We start from the raw sequence: 18,010 nt of genomic DNA on the forward strand, positions 1-18,010 counted from the left end.
CGGCACTTGTTTGAGTTTTGTGTGACATGATGGACGGAAAAGAAATTTGGATATCGGTGGAGGATTGAATGGAGGGGGGGTTGATAGGGCAGGACTGGATTGGATTGGAAATGCATTTTGATTCCCCGGGAGGGTTTTAGTCTAACGAATTGAACGAATATACTGCTTTGATACCTTACAGCTTACCTTTTGAGCCTGACATCTCTTGATTCTGACCGTAATTGATGTAGACTAGATCATGGACGGAGAGAGGTCGTGATGGCTTCATGAGGGCACTATCAATGCAACGTAACAGGGGGTTCGATTTACTGCAACACGAACCACAACGCATTCTACTGATAAAAAGAAAGCATAGAAGGATTCTCTACCGTGCCGAGGACTGAAATGAAATCTTTTCATAATTATTAGACGTCTATATCATGCGTTAAAAAATGCAAAAAAAGATAGTTGGCTGCTCCATCTCATCCACTTGCCATCCCAAATCCCCCCGCACTAACGTGTTCCCACCCGCCACGCGACGGGGGAGAGATCTCTGCAGAGTGAAACCTCCCTCAAGGGTCATCTCCAGTGCTTAGGGCCGCAGAAGTTCCAGCATCGTGAGTTACCTGCACGAGTGGGCGGCCACCGCAGCGTTCGGGCGGGGCGCGGCGGAGGGCTGGAAGTACTCAAGGAACACGACCAGAATTGGGATGGGCGGTTGAGCGGGTTTGAGCGCCTTCACCGTTGGACCATTACAGTCGAAAACTACTGCCAATTTTACAGCTTATATACCACTCCTCCCTACTGTGGCGTAGTGGGGGGCCTGGTACTATGCTGCGCCACCATGCACAATGCATCAAGTCCAGCTTGCAGCTTTAGTGGCTCAAGGGCGCTATCTTAATCCACCTTCAACTACCAAACCCTTGAATAATGCGTTCTTGCTTAGTCTTATCAAAAGCCATGTCTCAATAACCTGGGACTTACTGATCTCTGTCGATACTTGCTACGCTTGTTACTGCCTTAGAATATTTTATCAGCTTCGATCGATTGCTTCCTTTGCTCGCTGAGAACCATCATGACCAACGATTAAACGACCAACTCTTCGAATCTATCTACCGACGAATCACCACGATGTTCTCCATATCGCCCCGTCTTCACATCCGTCATCCCTCTCCAACGACCGCCGAATTTACTGTCACGAATCTTCGACCGCTTCCGCCAGCTTTACATACCCTCATTCTTCTCTGTCGCGTCGTTCTCTCCATCTTCACCCTTCTCCTGCTTCATGCGCGCCTGACTCTCCACCCATTGCTCGTCTACGCTGCGCCGTCTCTTCTGAAGATCCTGCCAGCTTCTTACCTCCGCGCGCCAACTTCGATAGCCGCCCTCGCACAGAATATACCCCTATCCGTCCTCGTCCCTGCCAGTATAGCTGTGCTATGGCTATCCAGCCGAAGGGGTTATGCGAGCGAGAGTATTTTGGTCATGAGGGGCTTGGGTGTGCAAACAAGTGAAAGTCCTGGAAGCTACCTTGCTGGAACGGCGACAAGGTTTATACCTACCGAAAAGATCCAGGATATTCTTGTAAACGAAGCGTTCCTTGGGTTCGAAGTCAGGTACTACCTCATTGTCATTGTCGAGGGCGAAGACGACGTCGTCGTCGTGTTTCCGGGCTTATTACCACGGCGGAAAATCGTGGAGGAAGTATGGAGAGGTGTTAGGAGGTGCTTGTACGAGCAGAGAGGAGAGGATAAAGTACAGAGTTGAGCAATGATACCCATAGAAGAGCGTTTACTATTTTCAGTTTGGACTTTTCTAATTGCCAAAAGTGATGTATAATCTCTACTCGTCCATGGCTTCATCTGCCTTCCGCTTTCCGATTCCTCTCTGTGTTCGCATATCCTCTGAGCTAGCATATCCCTTTCTGATTGCATATCGTTCGTTCTGTTCTTCGGGGGATTGTAGCTTGTCCTTTTTCATCAGTGGCACATAGCGACCTCCCATACGTCCACCGTTGCCGCCCTCATAGACGACTACACTGTTCACTTGCTTGCCGGTAGGCTCAGGGCGTGTGACTTGGCGTGAAGGGTCCTTACTGCGCTGTGTCGAGACAAGCTGCAGAAGCCGATTAGAGAGTAGCTCATCTAGCTTGCGCTCTCGCCAGTACGCCCACATGCCGTCCATGACACCAAAAGGGCCAGGCTTGCTCAGTGCTGGATCATCTGCCAGATACACCCAGTCGAGACCATCGGTCTTCTTGGCCGTTGGCTCAACGGGAGCATCGTTTTCGCCAGGAAAGATACAGTCCCAAAGTACAAGGGGTACTTCATCGGCCATTACATAGTTGGGCTTGCAAGGGTTGTTTGCTACATCAAGCATCGTTGTTACAATATCAGGCTTCTCCAGTCGTTGGCCGGCAAGGAAGAGAACAGCGACCATATGACGAATCTGATGCCATAGGAAAGCAGAGCCTCGAACGTTGAAAGAGTACACTTTGGGATACACAGTGCTGTCCGCAGGCAAGCCCTCGGCGGGGGCAAATTGTGACCCGGAGAGATACGGCAGAGCTGAGCTCACATCTCGAACCTCTTCGATATCTGTCTCGTAGATGGTTCGTACAAAGTTTGTAATCTGCTTGCCGGGGTCGATCTTGCAGAAGTTGCGGAAATCATGCTCTCCTTCGTAGCGCTTAGCTGCCTCTCGCATTGCCTCAATGTCGAGCCAGCCGTTCCTTGCACCCCCAGCGCTGGGCTCTGGTGTAAAAGCGGGCTGGGTAAAAAAGTATCTGTACTGGCGCTCGCGGCAGGAGAAACGAGCAGAGAAATCCGGTGGTGGTGAGGGACACCAGGCGAGAATGCGGATATCAGGTGGTAGAACACGGTTGAGCAAACGGGGGTATTGAAGTTCGTCCTGGATGGAGTCGAATTTCGATGTCTCATCCTCCACTTCTTCTTCCACATTCTCCGCAGATTGCTCATCGATCACCATTGCCTCGCCAGTCTCGCTCAGACGTCTTCGCTTCTTGGGCAGGGGTCTGTTGCTTCGCACTCGGAGACCAATTACCTGGCCAAACGCACTAACACCCTTATCTGTACGACCGCATTTAGAATATTCGCAGCAGTCGAAGTCGACGACACGTTCATCGTTGGGGAAGATGAGACATGCTTTTGTAAGAGCATTCCACAACTCCTCCTCGATAGACGGAGCATTCGCCATAGCTTGAAACTCAAAACCACCGTAGTTCTTGCCTAGGTATGCAAGTTTCAAGGCGATGTAGCGTGTTGAATACTTGCTGGGGTCCATCTTTCTCTTCCCTTTAGGTTTCGTTGACTTTTTGGCCGCATCTCCCTCTTCATTCTGGGGTTGGATCTCATTTTCGGGTTTTGGTTCTGGAGCAGGTCGATTTCTGAGTTCTGCTTCAAGCTCTTTGACTTTTTGGATGAGACCGTTTTTGGTCCATGACTGATAATTTGACTCGCCAGACATGGTGCGGTACTTGGAGGTTTTTCGCTGTTGGTGCACAGTAACTTGAGATAATTCACCACTTGATGAGATATGTCGAGTTTGAACTTGGCTAATTCTGACTTCGAGCGGCCTTTGACGCCCAAGACAACGGCCAAAAGATCTCATATGAAGTTGGTGGGTTCCAATTTTGGGCGATTATATGCAGGCCCATCAGACTTTACAAGTGGAAAAGGGCTTTGCATCAGTTTCAATATGTGGCTTGTGGGGGTATTATGTGGCTGCTTGTTGCAAGCTACGCCACAGTTGGGGGACATAGATAAGTTACGTACTGCTCTCATCTCATCTCTATCTTTGGCTCTTACCTTAGTACCTATTAAATAAATCCATGCCCGCTCATGTTGACCTAGCTGATCAATCTTCGATACATCCATCGGTCTTATTTTTTGTACAATTCAATAAATCCGCAAGATCCTCACCATGGATCTAGAAGTGATCAAGATCCTCCTCGTAGGCGACGAAAAATGCGGCAAGACTACATTTCTCTCGTATGTAGAGTCTAACTCATCTATTGAATCTCTGGATATCTAATACTAAACACCATTTCTTCAGCCGACTCAGTGCCGGCGAACATGTCAATCCAATTCCTATGCTTCGTGATATCGACCAGCCTTACATATTTGGCATCAAGACAGGGGCAAAACAATTCCAGTTCGAGTTCTTTGACACATCGTGCCCCGATAACTGGAGAACGCTGGACCCCGATGCTATCGTCATTTGCTACGACATCAGCCAGAGGTTGAGTCTCATCAATATGCAAAGATACGTGAGTGTATTACCGATCATCTCTTGTACCAAGAACGGGAATGGCTGATACTCGATAGTGGATCGATGAAGTTAAGAGGTCGTTTCAGCGGATCGACACCCTGCCACTGATCATCTTGGGTCTGAAGCGCGACCTGAGATCAGAGGATGATCCAAACGGCATCATCTATCCTCAAGAAGCATATCAGGCGGCGCAGGCCCTCAGGGCGGATCGATATGTCGAATGTTCGGCAGTGACGGGTGAATTGCTGAAACTGGCCTTCGAGGATCTGTGCAAGACAGCAGTGACTCCAACAACAGGCGCCAATAGCCAGAGCGCAAGCACATGCGCCATATTATAAGTTTTTTTCAGGAGGATAATGCATTAGGTTCATTAGCAGGGTGTGCGGGTGTGTAATTCGGCGTTATATTGGCGATGGTAGGTTTCAAGCAGCGGCGTCGTTCATAGAGACGTCAGCACCGCCTTCTTCAGCATCTTCTTCAGAAGCAGGGAACTGGCCGAGGACTTCGGCGATGACGTTAACCATGGCTTCCTGCTGCTCCTCGTCGAACCGCTCAGACATGTCCTCAACAACCGTATTGAGAGCAGCAACTGAGGCGGGGCGCAGGTTGATGATCATGACAACTTCGCCCTTGGCGAGATTGTAAGGTCGCAGGCGCTCAAGAAGTTTGGAGATGCAGCCTTCAGTGTACGGCAGCGGTTCCTGACTCAAAGGACCTGGGTTTGTGCGAAGATATTGAAGGAGCTGTCAATAATGTCAGTTTTGTTTTTGATAACGATGATTCCGTGTAGCAGTTCCTAGAGTTTTAAAATAGGAAAAAAGAAATCTTACCTCGCGAACCACAGTCTCGAGATTTGGGGGTCCTCTGCGTTTGGCGTTCTTGTATCTTTCACGCTGTTCCGTGACGTGCTGATAGACCTCATAATTTGTAAGGACAGCGGATTGCGCTTCGAGAATCTTCATGGCTGCAGTTGAATTTGATTGAGCTTCCCAAAAGCTCAATGAGATGTAATGTGAGACAGTGAGGGAAAGGTCTGTTGGTGGAGAGGATGAGGCTCTGGGATAGGGAAAAAAAGGCAAGTGACGTGTGACCAATCAGCAGCTTGGACCCGAGGAAGACTGTTTGTTCCATTATGGTGGGTAGGTACGTACCGGCGGTGCTGGAGAGGCACCTATAGTTGCACACGACAGATCCCGCTGGGCTGAAAAATGTCAATTCATAGCAGATAACACAGTAAGAGCCAATATCATGGTTACCTTGTCCGAATTTCAAGGTTCGCTCCAAATAGGATAAATTACTGGAGTCCACACCCAATAGAAGTGAAGTAAAGCTGATGCGCTGTTTATTTGCATGTGAGTCTGGTCAGAGATAGAGAGGATGGGAGGCACACGTCAGAGCGCATCACTTTACAAACTTCATTTCTTCTGTCATCAGCTACACCTTGCTCACTGTTGGTTTTATCCGTACTTGTAATCTATGGGTGTCAGGACTTTTCCAACAATCATGGCCATGTATTGTGCACAGCATACCCATTGATTGGGGCATGAGGTCGATACTAGACTCTTAGTTGGCTCATTGTGTGATACTGTGTGTAAAATAACGAGGTCGCGTGCATCCCTACTGTAAAGACATTGGTGGATGGGTAGAAGCCGGGCACTCTCCGAGAGAATGACTGACTGGTAGTATCAACCATGTGCCAATCACACCTAGACTACCTACCTACTACATACTAACGTTTGTCGAGCTTTTAATATTTACATGTAGCACAAGTCAACTGACTGAACTCCCCTGCCAGGCCGCAGATTCAGCGTCACACAGTCCTTTCTTTTGTTTGTAATTTTCAACAGAGGCTGGTTATTTCAAGACTTAACGAGTCGATTCAAGGCATGAGCGGTCTAGGCTTGCTTATACAAATGTACCTTTTTGGTGATCATCCCTGTTCGGCACCTTTTCGATTGACTTTTTATTTATTATTATTTCCATACAGTAGCACACACATCCATGATGGTTCCCGTCGAAAATTGCGGGACAGCAAAGCTTCAGATGTACTCCGTACTGTCCGATACCCTGAGCACAGGCGAATCAGCGGGGGTGGGTACCTGGGCCAGCTTAAGCTGGATCTCCTAGAGTACCTAGGTACCTACTAATGGATTGATGGTCTAAGATTTGTACCTACCTTCGTATGTCAGTTAGTAAGTTGGCTCAAAGAGAAAATGAAATAAAAAATCATTCAGGTTGATATTAGATGCGGATATCATCTCGATCAGTCGGGCATCACAAAATGCTTAATGGTAATATCTTCTTATGAAGATATAAGAACATCTGGGCCATGTCTTCCTCTTTTCAACAGGTCTGCCATGTGTGAAAGAGCCCTAGGCAAGTGCAACCATGTCATCATCTCTTGCTCGCTACACTTTCACTTGTAGGTAGCAATGTAGCACCTAGGTAGGTAGGTAGGTACCTATTATTCTTTTTCACAATGAAAGTTACAGATACCCACCCATTGGGTGTTCGCATCGCAATAAACCGCACACCATAACAGAAGGTTTGATTCAGTGGCATTATTAAAATTATAGTTCTAGCAAACATTCTTTTCTTCCTTTCTTTTTGAACCTTCGCCCGACATCTTCCTCTTTCATGATATCGAAATCGACATTACACCCATTACGTCGCACGCTTCCCTCCCCCAGTCATCTCCACTCCTCCACCCACGGGCGGCTGTTACGACCGATCACCGAGCCACTCGATTCAACCTCGACTTTCATCTTGTCGATTCGTCGTCACTTTGGATTATCACCTCATCCGCCTATTCATCTTCTCTGTCCCCTTTGGCCCGTGATTGATAATTCTTTCACCTTGACGAGCCGCAGTTCGAGACTCGCATCCATTTTCCTCCAAGGCTCTACACCACATTGCACTGTCTCCGACACCGGCATCGCGGTTGCTGTCCTTCTATTTACTTGGGAATCCCTGCCCTGCTATTCGGCATTGAAACCTGCTACCGAGCACTGAGTCTCAGCCTTCAGGTGCACCTCATCCGAGTGCAGCACAGTGACGTCGGCTGGCCCTCCTCCGACCCGACTTTTGTGCATAAACTCTCGGTCCTGAGCCCCTGTTGGTCATCAGATCGCGACGAGACCCAAAGCAGTCGATAATTACCATCGGCTAATAATACAGACATATTGTCCTATACTGTACAATATTTTCCAGAACCATTCAGGTCCAATAAGCACGGCAAACCCCACTCCACACGCACGCTTGCAGTTGCGCTCCAAAAAGCCGGGGCCGCCATTGAGAAGGTAGACATTGGAAAAAAAAAATCATAAATTCAGGTCCTTTCATCAGGCAGGTTAACCTAAAACTTCCAACGCAACGCAACCTCTCTTGGATTTGGACTCGGACTCGATTCGTTTCGGCTTGTCTCAGTCATATTTCTTTTACCTCCAGTCTCCCCGTTCTCGTCAACCTCAACCGAAGGTCCATTCCACCGCTAGAAAACTCTTGACTCGGTCACTGGTCACTCTCTTCCCCTCATAAAAAAAAAAACTACGTACTCACCCCTCCGATTCGGGGCCCCTCCACACACACACCCCGTTTTCCGCTTCCGTCCCTCGCCGCAGTCAAAACTTTTTGCTCGTCTAGCCGACGACAACCTCTACTTCAACTTCAAATCCACCCAACCTCACCGTCAACATGGTGCGCAATATCGTTGTTCTGGGAGGTAACTCCCACCCGCAACTCACAGAAAATGTTTGCCAGATTCTTGGTGTTCCAGCCAGCAATCGCATCCTTGGAAAATTCAGCGGCGGCGAGAGCCGTTGCGAAATCAAGGACTCGGTTCGCGGTAAAGATGTTTATATCATACAATCCGGCTCCGGCAACGTTAACGACAACCTCATCGATCTTTGTATCATGATTTCGGCTTGTAAAACCGGTTCCGCGAAGCGAGTGACTGCCGTTGTGCCTCTCTTTCCTTACTCCCGACAGCCTGACTGGCCCTACAACAAAGCCGGCGCTCCTTTGTCGCAAGTTTCCGGCGCTTCTAAGGACTATACATTTGAGAGTGTCCCCCCTACGCCCCGTCCCGGTGGTCCTAAGTCGGCTGGGCTGCCCAATGGTGTCAACAATTTGACCGAGAAGCTCTCGAAAACTGCTATCGATGCTGCCAACGGTGTAAACGGCACCAATGGTTACCCAACACCCCGTCGTTCAGACACTATCTCAAGCACCACTTCCGAAAACCGTGGACACCAACCCGAAAACTCGACTTCCTCGCAGCGAAGTGCTTATACCACACACGACTACGAGAACCAGTCCAACATTTCCGTCTTCCAGCCTAAACCAGGCTATAAGCAATGGATTGCCCAGGCTGGTACTCTTGTCGCCGACTTGCTTACCTGCGCTGGCGCCGACCACATCATCACCATGGACCTCCACGATCCTCAATATCAGGGTTTCTTCGACATCCCTGTTGACAATCTTTACGGAAAGGCCCTGCTACAGAACTATATTCAGACTAATATTCAGGGTCATCAAAACGCCGTTATCGTTTCTCCCGACGCTGGGGGTGCAAAGCGAGCCACTTTGATTGCCGACAGTCTAAAGACAGACTTTGCTTTGATTCACAAGGTAATTCCGCAAACCTCTGGTCCTTCCCAAGATGACCAAAGCTCATCTAATGCTTCAAAGGAGCGACGCCCTATCCGATTCACCGAGCACCGAAATGCGAGTATGATGCTAGTTGGCGATGTTTCTAATCGCATCTGCATCCTTGTCGACGACATTATCGATACCGGTAACACGATCACCCGTGCAGCGAAGCTCTTGAAGAAGGAGGGCGCAACTAAGGTTTATGCTCTCGTCACCCATGGAGTATTCAGCGGCGATTCCATTGCTCGTATCAATGCCTCTTCTATTGACAAAATGCTGGTTACCAACTCAGTTCCTCAAGAAGAGCACCGCCGACTATGCCCCAAGCTCGAGGTCCTTGACATTTCTCCAGTATTTGCCGAAGCAATTCGCCGTGTTCACCACGGAGAGTCTATCAGTGTGCTGTTCCAGCACAATTAAGATGTCAATACCAAACGTATGGTTTGTCCAAGATTCCAAACTCGGTTACTTGAAGGGCATGTTTGCCTGTATGCTGGTACGGAGAGTAAAAGAAAATCTGACTTTGGACCAGGCAAATCTCACTTGTTACCATCAATTGTCGCAGGAGCTTATCCCACCCTACGGCACATTTGAATGATCCGGGATATTCTTGCTTGGAGTTCATTTGGGGGTCTCTTATTATATTGCATATGTCGTTTGCCAGATTTGCTTTGCTGGCATTGTCTCTCGATACTTCCCATTCACACTCATCTATTGAGGTACCTGGACTGGCACACAACCGTGTGCGATGAAGACTATGGGGGGAAAGGACCTGGTTGAGCGGTTGCAGCGTGGGTTGGGCACGTGTTTTCTTGCTTTCTGCTGTGCTGCACAATTTCAACTGCTCCTGAACCTAGACTATTCTGCTACCTCCTTTCCTGGGCCCAGACTCTTCTATCTTGCTCTACACAAAAGTTCCTATACATATATCAAGGTCTGATATCTATATCTCCCCTTTCTTCAAAGGTTAGAGAAGAGGTGGTATGTTTTGGGGATGACGACGAAAGAATTATCATCCAAGGCTTGTGCTACTCACCCGCTCTGCAATTGCATAGGAATAAAATTAAAACGTAGAGCTTTGGATCAACCAAAAGTCTAGACAGCTGCAGACCCAGCTGCTGTTTTGTTACTGAGGTCTAGGTCGGTGTTCAGTTAGCCCTACTAATGGCGATACTGTCGAATACAATTAAAAAGGGAAGACGAAAAAAAATGAAAAAGAAAGTGGAACATCAATACCCCATGTTCTTGCTGCTACAGCTAACTCCTTGTAACTGGGTTAAAGAACCCTTCCAGGAGTAAACGAGAAGTATGCAACATAGCTGATGTTTATACATTCTTTGCTGGGTTCTATGGATTGTAGGATACTATTTAACCACTAAGAATCTAAAAGATAGATTTAAACAAGTAATTTATTAGCACTTGGGCTGCTTTATTTTGGTATCCTAAGCCTTGGAGGACAGTTCTTCTGCTGCTGCACAGTAGCCCGTCCGCCATATGTATTTTTGATTCATTGTTAAGGTGCAGCATAGGCTGGCCGCAGGGGATCAGAAGAATTAACTATTATAAGCATAAGAGATAAAATAATTAGTTCACCTTATGCCAGCTTAGGCTAGTATTTAGGCTACTTTATTTCCGAAGCCTAAGTCCTAGAGGATATTTCTTCTGTTACCTACCTAGGCTGGGTATGTATTTTTCTTGCTTTCACGATTTTGTGTATTATTACTCTATCAGACGATGCACCAGACTCTATAGGTAGTGGCCGACTGTTGCTTCCGGCAGTTCCTGACTCTCGCTTCTTACAGCTGCCAACTCTTCTCAACTCAAACAAAACTCCATCAGCTCCATCATTACCTCTCATTAGCCATCATGGACTTCAGCATTTCAAGATCGGAGGGAATCTGCCAGCCATGGGCAGTGGCAGCGCGACGGTACGCATCTATAGCTTCAAACACGTTATAGTCCTGGGCATTCATTGCCCTATCGAACCGCTCAAGGCGAGCTGGCGGATCCTTCTCGCACAGGTTCATTCTGACTTCAAGGAACACCTTCTCCAGTGACAATGCTGGGGACCATCCCGAGTTTGTCAGGAGCTCTGAACAGATCGATCCGCCCATCGTGACATGACCCCCACCCCCTTGGGCAAAGGGTACAAACCGCGGGCGGATTACACGGACAAATGGGGGAGAGATGGGAAAGGACGCGCCGAACCGGACCTCAATCACGATGCTCGAGCATCCGCAGCGCACCATGTCTTGGGCTAGGGCAAGATCCATATCGAAACTGTGAAGTTCAACAATCCAATGGAATAGGTTATCAAGCCTTTCGAAATCGATATACCACCCCAGTGTAACTAAGTTGGCATTTGATTGTATCTTTTGAAGATCTTTGATCTGACTGTTCAGTGCTCGGAGAGCCGCTGGAGAGGATGCGGCCCAGGTAGGCTCTGCGAGTTTGGGCAGGGAGTCTAGATCAAGCTGGCCTGGTTGGAAAAGTGTGACATTGTTGGATTGCCATGGGCCCTGGTTCTGGGTGACTAGCAGTCGCGTCTCGCCGAGTCCTGAGTCAACGGAAGTCCGCCTTCGCTTTCGCCCCATTGTCGGTTGTGTATCGCCTTCATCGTCTGAGGCAAGAAGCTCATCCAGATAGCTGTTGATTTCAGCCCTGTGATCGGACTCGTCGACTGTAGTATTGTACTCTTGTGAGGAGCTGACAACATCTGTTGGGTTGTGCCTGAGCATACGTTGAGACGCTGGTAAGGCGGATTGAGGGATCGAAACTGGCCGCAACCCGCATTTCAGTGAATGAGCAGGGTCTTGTTCGATGTAGACTGATGGTTGTATACTTGGAGGTGTCGCATTCGCAGTTTGAATGTTTGACGGTACTGTCGAGCCAACTCGAATGAAGAGATATCGGCACTGTATCCAATCGACACGATCGACAACGAAGTAGGGGGATGTCGACACAAAGCGACCGGTGTCGTTGACGATCTCACATAGGGATATAGCACAGGTAATTTCGAGAGCCGAGTTTCGCCATACTCTCCCATTATGCCTTGAGTATGAGAAGCTGGTCTCAAAATCCTTTGCGAAGTAGACGCCGTTACCGTAAGCACGTCCATTGACGGTTTCGGAGAAGTCAAGCCCGGTTCGAATGATGCTGTGCCAATTCCCGAGAGTGCTACCATGCCAGGCAAAAAGGGTAGGGTATGGCTTTCCGTTATTAACTCTTTCCATCAACTCCCTTAGAAACATCTGTTCTTTCTCGGGCGACCCTTGCACAAAACGAAATTGCACCCATCCGTCCGCCATACCATTAACAAGGTTATCGTACTTGAACGGTTCTTCCCCTGGCTGGAACAACCCAGGTATGGGAGCGTCCTGCACAATGAAAGATCTGTTCGAGGCGACAATCCAGTTAAGAAGGATAACAGTTGATGCGTCCATTCGCTGCCATGACGACAACTGGTGTCCCGGATGGCTTGTCAAATATTCTTTCATTTCTTGCACGGGTGGTATACACTCGCACATGACAGTGAGTGCTTGGTAGCGCTCCGTCACTTCAAGGTCGTCAATATCTTGTTCATGTTTATACACAAGCGCTTTCTCCCAGGTTGCATTTGGATAGCCTGCTTGAGGAGTAGGGTTTGTCCAGTCATCTTGAACGTTGGGAGCTGTGTGTGTCGAAATGATCTCGAAGGTGAAATCGGTAGCTTTGCAAGAGTCGATCATGCAGATATGCTTTCGGTAAGCTACTTCTTGTTAGCTAGGTTCTTTACATCAACGGGCTAGGTGGGCAACAGAAGAAATGTCCTCTAAGGCTTAGACTACAGAAATAAAGTAGCATAAGGTAACTAAATTATTTCGTCTCTTATGCTTATAACGGCCAATTCTTCTGATAAATATATTCTGTGACTTACATCCTCGCATGATTGGCATGGTTGATGCCTGTAAGATCTGACTTGATGGGAGAAGAGTGATAAACTGACCCTTGGCGATTGACCTGTATTTAGGGTAGTCGAGATTCTCGCACCTAATAGTCTTACTCTCGAAGCATACTTCTACCGAAAGTGGTTCGATTTCGCCTGGTTCGAATGCTGATGTGGCACATTTGAGTCCAAGGCCCGTGGGGAATTCGCGAAGCCGGTTGCTGGTTATGGCGACGTAGAAGAAACTGACGAGAAGGTCGACGATATTGGGGTTATTAACGATTTCGTGCTCGATACTTTGACAAAATCCGAGTGACAGGTACTGAAATAGGCAAAGCTGGCTCTCGCAAACAAAAGGCTTGACAGCTTCGATTGAACTCGAACCCCCTGTTCTTCGATGACAGACAAGACAATATTTCGGGCAACTGACTAGTCTCTGAAGACTGAATTGCATTGCTATCAAGATGATGTTGAGATCCTCTGCAACTCTTGATAGATAATTTCGTTCTAAAAGTTCTAGGTCAAACTGGTTGGGGCTCTCGTCCTGATTCTTGACGGCATCCATGTCATGGTTGCCCGTGCTCAATTCAGCATACAGTTCTTGCGCTTGGTCCCATGAAATTCCCTCCGATAGTCGTAGCCGCAGGAGCCTTGGGAATTCCTTGTTTAGAAGGGTATCGAAGGATAAAGACATGTAGAGAGGAAGGAAAGGATTTGTAGATTCATCCCTGCTTTTGGTTTCTCCATCTGAGCTTTCCAGGTCGTCGTCTTCAAATAATCGTGTAGCAGATATGGAGGACGGATTCGGGCTAGTACATTTACCAAAACTGAACTGTATGATACTCCGGTCGGAGGGTTCTAAGAACGTTGAGAGTTGCGGATATTCCGATGTTAGCTTGAACATCATGACAACGTAGTCCGACGGATTGAGCCCCCATGCTTCCAAAGCTTCTTCGGGTATCTTCAGCTTCGATGCATGTATGGAAAGTGAGAAATTGCGGAGCCCCCCGTGCTCTCTATCCTCGACTGGGATCCATAGATGATATCCTTCGCTTCTTGCTTCTCGTAGGTGGCGTTTCAATCGCCCCGTGATAGCAGCAGCAACAAAAGTAGCAGCAGCAGAGGGGTCCTCATTGTACAACGATGGTTCCCTCGCCGGAATAGGATCAATATCCATGTCATCAAACTCGGCCTCATAGAAGGACTCCTCGTCGGTATCGGAAGTGGAGTCTTCATGTGAGATATAGCCGTCAAGCTGGGGTGAAGACTCTAGCTTTTTTGTCAATCTTTTCGAGATCAAGGTGATGACATCTGTGACACTCTTGCCATTGGTCAAATCAGATATCTCCTGTAACCACTTTTCCAGACCGACAACAGGTTCTTTTTCTGACGAGGTGAAAATCAGGAAGCTTGAATGTCGGGGGTATGCTTCTGGTTCTGTTGACAGGGCTTGGATGTCGAGGGGTAATGATTCTCCATGAGTGTAGGTGAAGGCGATCTCTCCATCAGACTCCCCCTTATGGAGATTAGAGACATGAGGAAGCTCGCCGCGGTTGGCTGCTTCTATGGCAGCTTTGGCATCGCCGTTGAACTGTTTGATGCCCATGATTCGTTCGTTCGTCTGAACAAGTCGCTTGAATGTTGATTGCAGAATGAAGGATGCGAGTCACAGTCTTTGAAAGCCCCTGTCGTGTTGATATAGGTAGGCAGCTAACCCTAAAATTAGAGTTGTTATGGAAAGAATGATCAAGCGTTTTGCTCAAGAAGGTTGATAGGAGACGAAATATTTGGTCGCCTATTGGCAACTTGGAAAAGTGCCACCTGCAAGTGCCCGGCCATGATGCGCTTCTGTTGGCAGTTGGTGGACACTGCTGCCTGGTATCTCTCAGGCAGCCTCGGGTATCAGGTCATTAGAAAAGTTGACCGCTCCCTAAGAACCAAAGACAAGATAATCCAGATACTTAATATCGGTTTATATCAGCAATAAGGCTACTTTATTCTAGTATTCTAAGTTAGAGAACAATCCTTCTACTACTCAGTCTGGCAGGTATGTTACCAGTTATCCATCCATCGCGGATGTGGGGTAAAGTTTGCTTTTAGGTTGTTTCAAGGTTCCATGCACATATTCGTAGGTATTACCTACTACCAAGGTAGAGCAGAGCAATCAAACAAATCTAAGCAATGGTCTTGATGAAGATTAGGCAAACTCCTCGTTGAAATGAGAATGCTAATTTATAGCATTTATATCTATATCCACTGCCTTCCATACTTAGATATGGATCCATGAGCCTAGTTCAGGACCCCTGATCAGCCTTACCAATTAGTGTATGTGGAGGAGCCTAGCGGTCGATCCTTTTGCCTGGGGAAATAGAGTTCTAGTGCTACAGAAAAATACTTTCATTCAAGACATCACATGGATACAGTTGCCTGATACTCTATTAAAGCTAAGTTCATTTTAATCGTCTAGGTACCTTCTAGAGAAATGAGTATGGGTTTCAACACAAGCAGATACGCATTTAGGCAACTCAATATCCATATGTACAAACACTTGCATCTATACCTCGCTTGATGCTAGCAGGTGGATAACAGACAAGCTGTCCTGTAAGGATTCGGCTACAGAAATAAAACAGCCTAAGTTAGCATAAGGTGACTAAATTGCTTCGTCTCTTATGCTCCTTGGGGCCAATTCTTCCGACACTCTGAAGGCTGGTGAGTGACTACCATTAGCTGAGTACTAAGATACCTGCATTGCTTCTAACCACTCCTGCAGACGGTAGATCTGAAGGTAATGGCTGTATTGGATGTTGTCATTCAAGACCCCTCCCTCTTCTCCCTTCGCAACTACCTTCCCTCTCAACTTCCTTTGCAATCTGTTTCGGGAAACTCGCTTGGTTCACATTCATTGTTATATTCCACCCTTCTCAAATGCTTCTTCATCTGCCCGGCAATGGAAAAGTCGGCTGCACATCATCCACCGCCAGATTTCTAAGAGCCTCTACTATTATATGCGCCCCCGGACTCGTAACCACCAACTGTCGCTATCGCGCCATCATTATCCCATAGTTATCAACATCTTCTACGGCAGACAACGCCGCTTCGTCTCTCGTCGTCTGACTTACTTCATCTTTGTTCTCACCGTATTTGTCTATGCCTTGTCTAATGTTCTGTTTCCAACTGTCGTTCCAGTCGAGGCTTTCGAGGATGCTGCAAAGCAAGATGCTTCAAACGAGATCAAGAACTCTGTATCTGGTTTTCGTGACTCTCGTACTAAGGGTGTTACAGAATTGAATCCATTCAAAGGACCAGTCCATGCCCCTCCGGTTCGTGCGCAAGACTCACTCATGGACGTTTCTTGGTGGTCAGATTGTAAATGGCTGCATGTTCCACTGTCCAGCTCGCTCACACTTGATGAGAATAGGGGCCTTCTTCCCCCGCTCCATGACCGACCCTTGATTTACTGTCACAAGCTGCTACCGTCAAGAAGACGAGAGAAGAAAATTATGCTGAAAGCAAGCTACTATTAAACCGGCGGCGCGCTTGGTGGTCGCAGGGCTTCAGGCCGGCCATTTTGGGCCCTTCAGAAGCCATGAAAAATCCAAAGTACCATCAAATACAAAGACTTGAGGTACGATCTGAGTTGAAGGCTAATCTGATGAGACGGCTAGCTTGGAAATCTATGGGTACCGGCTTTGTAGTGGATTGCTCCCTATTTCCAGTTGCACACATCCAAGATCCTCTCTTCATCTTTCTCAGACGAGGCGAGTATCCGTCGATAACGAAGTGGAAAGGATTGGAGGGCGCAATTATCGTAGGATCGAAAGAAGAAGTCACCAAAACCATTCAGAAACTGATGGACTCGCCCATACTGAAGACTATCACGAATGTCATTGAGGGGTTGGCAAAAAGCGATTTCAAGATAGACAACGCACAAAGCTCATTGGTGAATTACAGTCCAGAAATCATTCAAAAGCAATTCCCCAAGGTACATGACACTAACATCAACAGACGGGCCAGAAGGCTGGGTACTCTTGACCGGTTGATAAATTCCCATCTACACGCTGCTTGGCAGATCAACTTTCCCCACGGCAACGAGGTTCTCAACCCTTTCCCGAATATACTACAGAGATGAACGCTCTGCTTCCCAGCTCGAACTCTCTTGCCTTTTGTCCTGATAATCCCATCCCTTTGTCTTGTCCCCCTGGCGTCTCGGGTTGTGATCGCTGCACTGTCGGCACTATAACAATGAAGGTCGCTAGCTCTGAGCAGTATCGGAACTCTACTTGTACGTTTGCGATTGGGACGATCCCTCACCCCCGGACTCTCACCACTTTAACTGGTGGTAAGGAAAGGGTCAACGTCAGTTGGGTTCGCCAAGAGGCTCATCGCAACCCCTGGCTCGAAGCGATTTCCAAGGGCCTACTGTGTTCAAAGGTCTCCAGTAATTCAAGGGTCACGAATTTCAAACAAGCGGTAGCAGATAGGTTTAAAACTAGATATACACTTTGGTTGACAGCTGAAGCCGATATTCCCTCCGATCTGGAGTGGCAGTTTGGATTTCGAATTCCCAAGGCCTTAGATGAGACACATATGGCGAGTGTCACCAAGTCCGAAGAAAAGCAGAAGCAAGGAAATGTCGAAGTCGACGATGCAGCAAGATCGGAGCGAGCAGATGCATCCGGTATTGACACAAGACTGAAGAAGCCTTGGCCTCAGCCTCGACTGGAAGATACACCTAACGTGAAGGAACTTGCACCGCACGAGAGACAGACCAGAGAAAGAGCCCTTTTAGAACATGCTAAGAAGGTTGTAGCCTTCAAGAGATCAACCGTCGAAACTCGGCTGCGGGCATCGCTTGAAGCCTGGAGTTTGGCTGATATGGAAGCGTGGAAGTTTGCACGTGCTTTCCTGGCACGCCGTAGTCGGGAAAGAATTGAGTGGGAGAAAGAAGAGTCCAAGTACACTGGCGGCTCTGGTTCTGAGAAGGGTCGCAGTTCTTGGAATCGATGGAAGGATTCGAGACAAAGAAAGTAAGAGTCTCAGAGCATGTGGTTGTCTGGCTGGTAGTGAGTCGCTATTATCGATGGACTTTTTGTCGATACACGTTGATCTGTACATTCAGGTGGGTATGGAACGTGCGGTACCTATATCACCCACGGTATATGAAAC

General features: G+C 47.8%; 7 protein-coding genes across 7 annotated transcripts; 4 read left to right on the forward strand and 3 right to left on the reverse strand.

Moving 5' to 3' along the window:
* Positions 1 to 868: 868 nt before the first annotated feature.
* On the forward strand, positions 869 to 1,791 carry B0J16DRAFT_345211 (GPI-GlcNAc transferase complex, PIG-H component-domain-containing protein). The gene has a single exon (XM_046128240.1). The coding sequence runs from the start codon at positions 1,111 to 1,113 to the stop codon at positions 1,744 to 1,746; it is 636 nt and encodes a 211-aa protein (XP_045981468.1). The 5' UTR covers positions 869 to 1,110; the 3' UTR covers positions 1,747 to 1,791.
* Positions 1,792 to 1,821: 30 nt separating this feature from the next.
* Positions 1,822 to 3,465, reverse strand: B0J16DRAFT_270290 (pseudouridine synthase; the record flags this gene model as incomplete). The annotated part of the gene is made up of 1 exon (XM_046123539.1): positions 1,822 to 3,465. One exon carries the CDS (start codon positions 3,463 to 3,465, stop codon positions 1,822 to 1,824), a length of 1,644 nt encoding a protein of 547 aa, XP_045981469.1.
* A 377-nt stretch (positions 3,466 to 3,842) lies between these two features.
* B0J16DRAFT_160253 (P-loop containing nucleoside triphosphate hydrolase protein) lies at positions 3,843 to 4,649 on the forward strand. Its single transcript, XM_046122191.1, has 3 exons — positions 3,843 to 3,989; positions 4,054 to 4,267; positions 4,326 to 4,649. The coding sequence occupies exons 1-3, from the start codon at positions 3,922 to 3,924 to the stop codon at positions 4,605 to 4,607; spliced, it is 564 nt and encodes a 187-aa protein (XP_045981470.1). The 5' UTR covers positions 3,843 to 3,921; the 3' UTR covers positions 4,608 to 4,649.
* Positions 4,650 to 4,691: 42 nt separating this feature from the next.
* B0J16DRAFT_321788 (RNA polymerase Rpb4-domain-containing protein) lies at positions 4,692 to 5,231 on the reverse strand (the record flags this gene model as incomplete). The annotated part of the gene is made up of 2 exons (XM_046125656.1): positions 4,692 to 5,012; positions 5,100 to 5,231. The coding sequence occupies 2 exons, from the start codon at positions 5,229 to 5,231 to the stop codon at positions 4,692 to 4,694; spliced, it is 453 nt and encodes a 150-aa protein (XP_045981471.1).
* Positions 5,232 to 7,706: 2,475 nt separating this feature from the next.
* B0J16DRAFT_160303 (phosphoribosyltransferase-like protein) lies at positions 7,707 to 9,503 on the forward strand. The gene is made up of 2 exons (XM_046122192.1): positions 7,707 to 8,898; positions 8,959 to 9,503. Exons 1-2 carry the CDS (start codon positions 7,963 to 7,965, stop codon positions 9,337 to 9,339), a joined length of 1,317 nt encoding a protein of 438 aa, XP_045981472.1. The 5' UTR covers positions 7,707 to 7,962; the 3' UTR covers positions 9,340 to 9,503.
* Positions 9,504 to 10,457: 954 nt separating this feature from the next.
* B0J16DRAFT_307259 (uncharacterized protein) lies at positions 10,458 to 14,450 on the reverse strand (the record flags this gene model as incomplete). Its single annotated transcript, XM_046124820.1, has 2 exons — positions 10,458 to 12,667; positions 12,836 to 14,450. 2 exons carry the CDS (start codon positions 14,448 to 14,450, stop codon positions 10,767 to 10,769), a joined length of 3,516 nt encoding a protein of 1,171 aa, XP_045981473.1. The 3' UTR covers positions 10,458 to 10,766.
* Positions 14,451 to 15,513: 1,063 nt separating this feature from the next.
* B0J16DRAFT_356785 (uncharacterized protein) lies at positions 15,514 to 17,875 on the forward strand (the record flags this gene model as incomplete). The annotated part of the gene is made up of 4 exons (XM_046129498.1): positions 15,514 to 15,553; positions 15,908 to 16,319; positions 16,355 to 16,937; positions 16,970 to 17,875. 4 exons carry the CDS (start codon positions 15,514 to 15,516, stop codon positions 17,873 to 17,875), a joined length of 1,941 nt encoding a protein of 646 aa, XP_045981474.1.
* Between the last annotated feature and the right edge of the window lie 135 nt (positions 17,876 to 18,010).

The sequence above is a fragment of the Fusarium flagelliforme genome (assembly GCF_020744385.1).
Source record: "Fusarium flagelliforme strain FIESC 12 MPI-CAGE-AA-0113 chromosome Unknown B0J16scaffold_5, whole genome shotgun sequence".
NCBI lineage: Eukaryota > Fungi > Ascomycota > Sordariomycetes > Hypocreales > Nectriaceae > Fusarium > Fusarium flagelliforme.

What these genes read in the sequence shown, in the direction of transcription:
- B0J16DRAFT_345211 (XM_046128240.1), top strand. Translation starts at nt 1,111, where the DNA reads ATGTTCTCCATATCGCCCCGTCTTCACATCCGTCATCCCTCTCCAACG.
- B0J16DRAFT_160253 (XM_046122191.1), top strand. Translation starts at nt 3,922, where the DNA reads ATGGATCTAGAAGTGATCAAGATCCTCCTCGTAGGCGACGAAAAATGC. An exon ending in GGCAAGACTACATTTCTCTC is followed by an intron (nt 3,990 to 4,053) that starts GTATGTAGAGTC and finishes CCATTTCTTCAG; the next exon opens with CCGACTCAGTGCCGGCGAAC. An exon ending in TCATCAATATGCAAAGATAC is followed by an intron (nt 4,268 to 4,325) that starts GTGAGTGTATTA and finishes GATACTCGATAG; the next exon opens with TGGATCGATGAAGTTAAGAG.
- B0J16DRAFT_160303 (XM_046122192.1), top strand. Translation starts at nt 7,963, where the DNA reads ATGGTGCGCAATATCGTTGTTCTGGGAGGTAACTCCCACCCGCAACTC. An exon ending in ACTTTGCTTTGATTCACAAG is followed by an intron (nt 8,899 to 8,958) that starts GTAATTCCGCAA and finishes AATGCTTCAAAG; the next exon opens with GAGCGACGCCCTATCCGATT.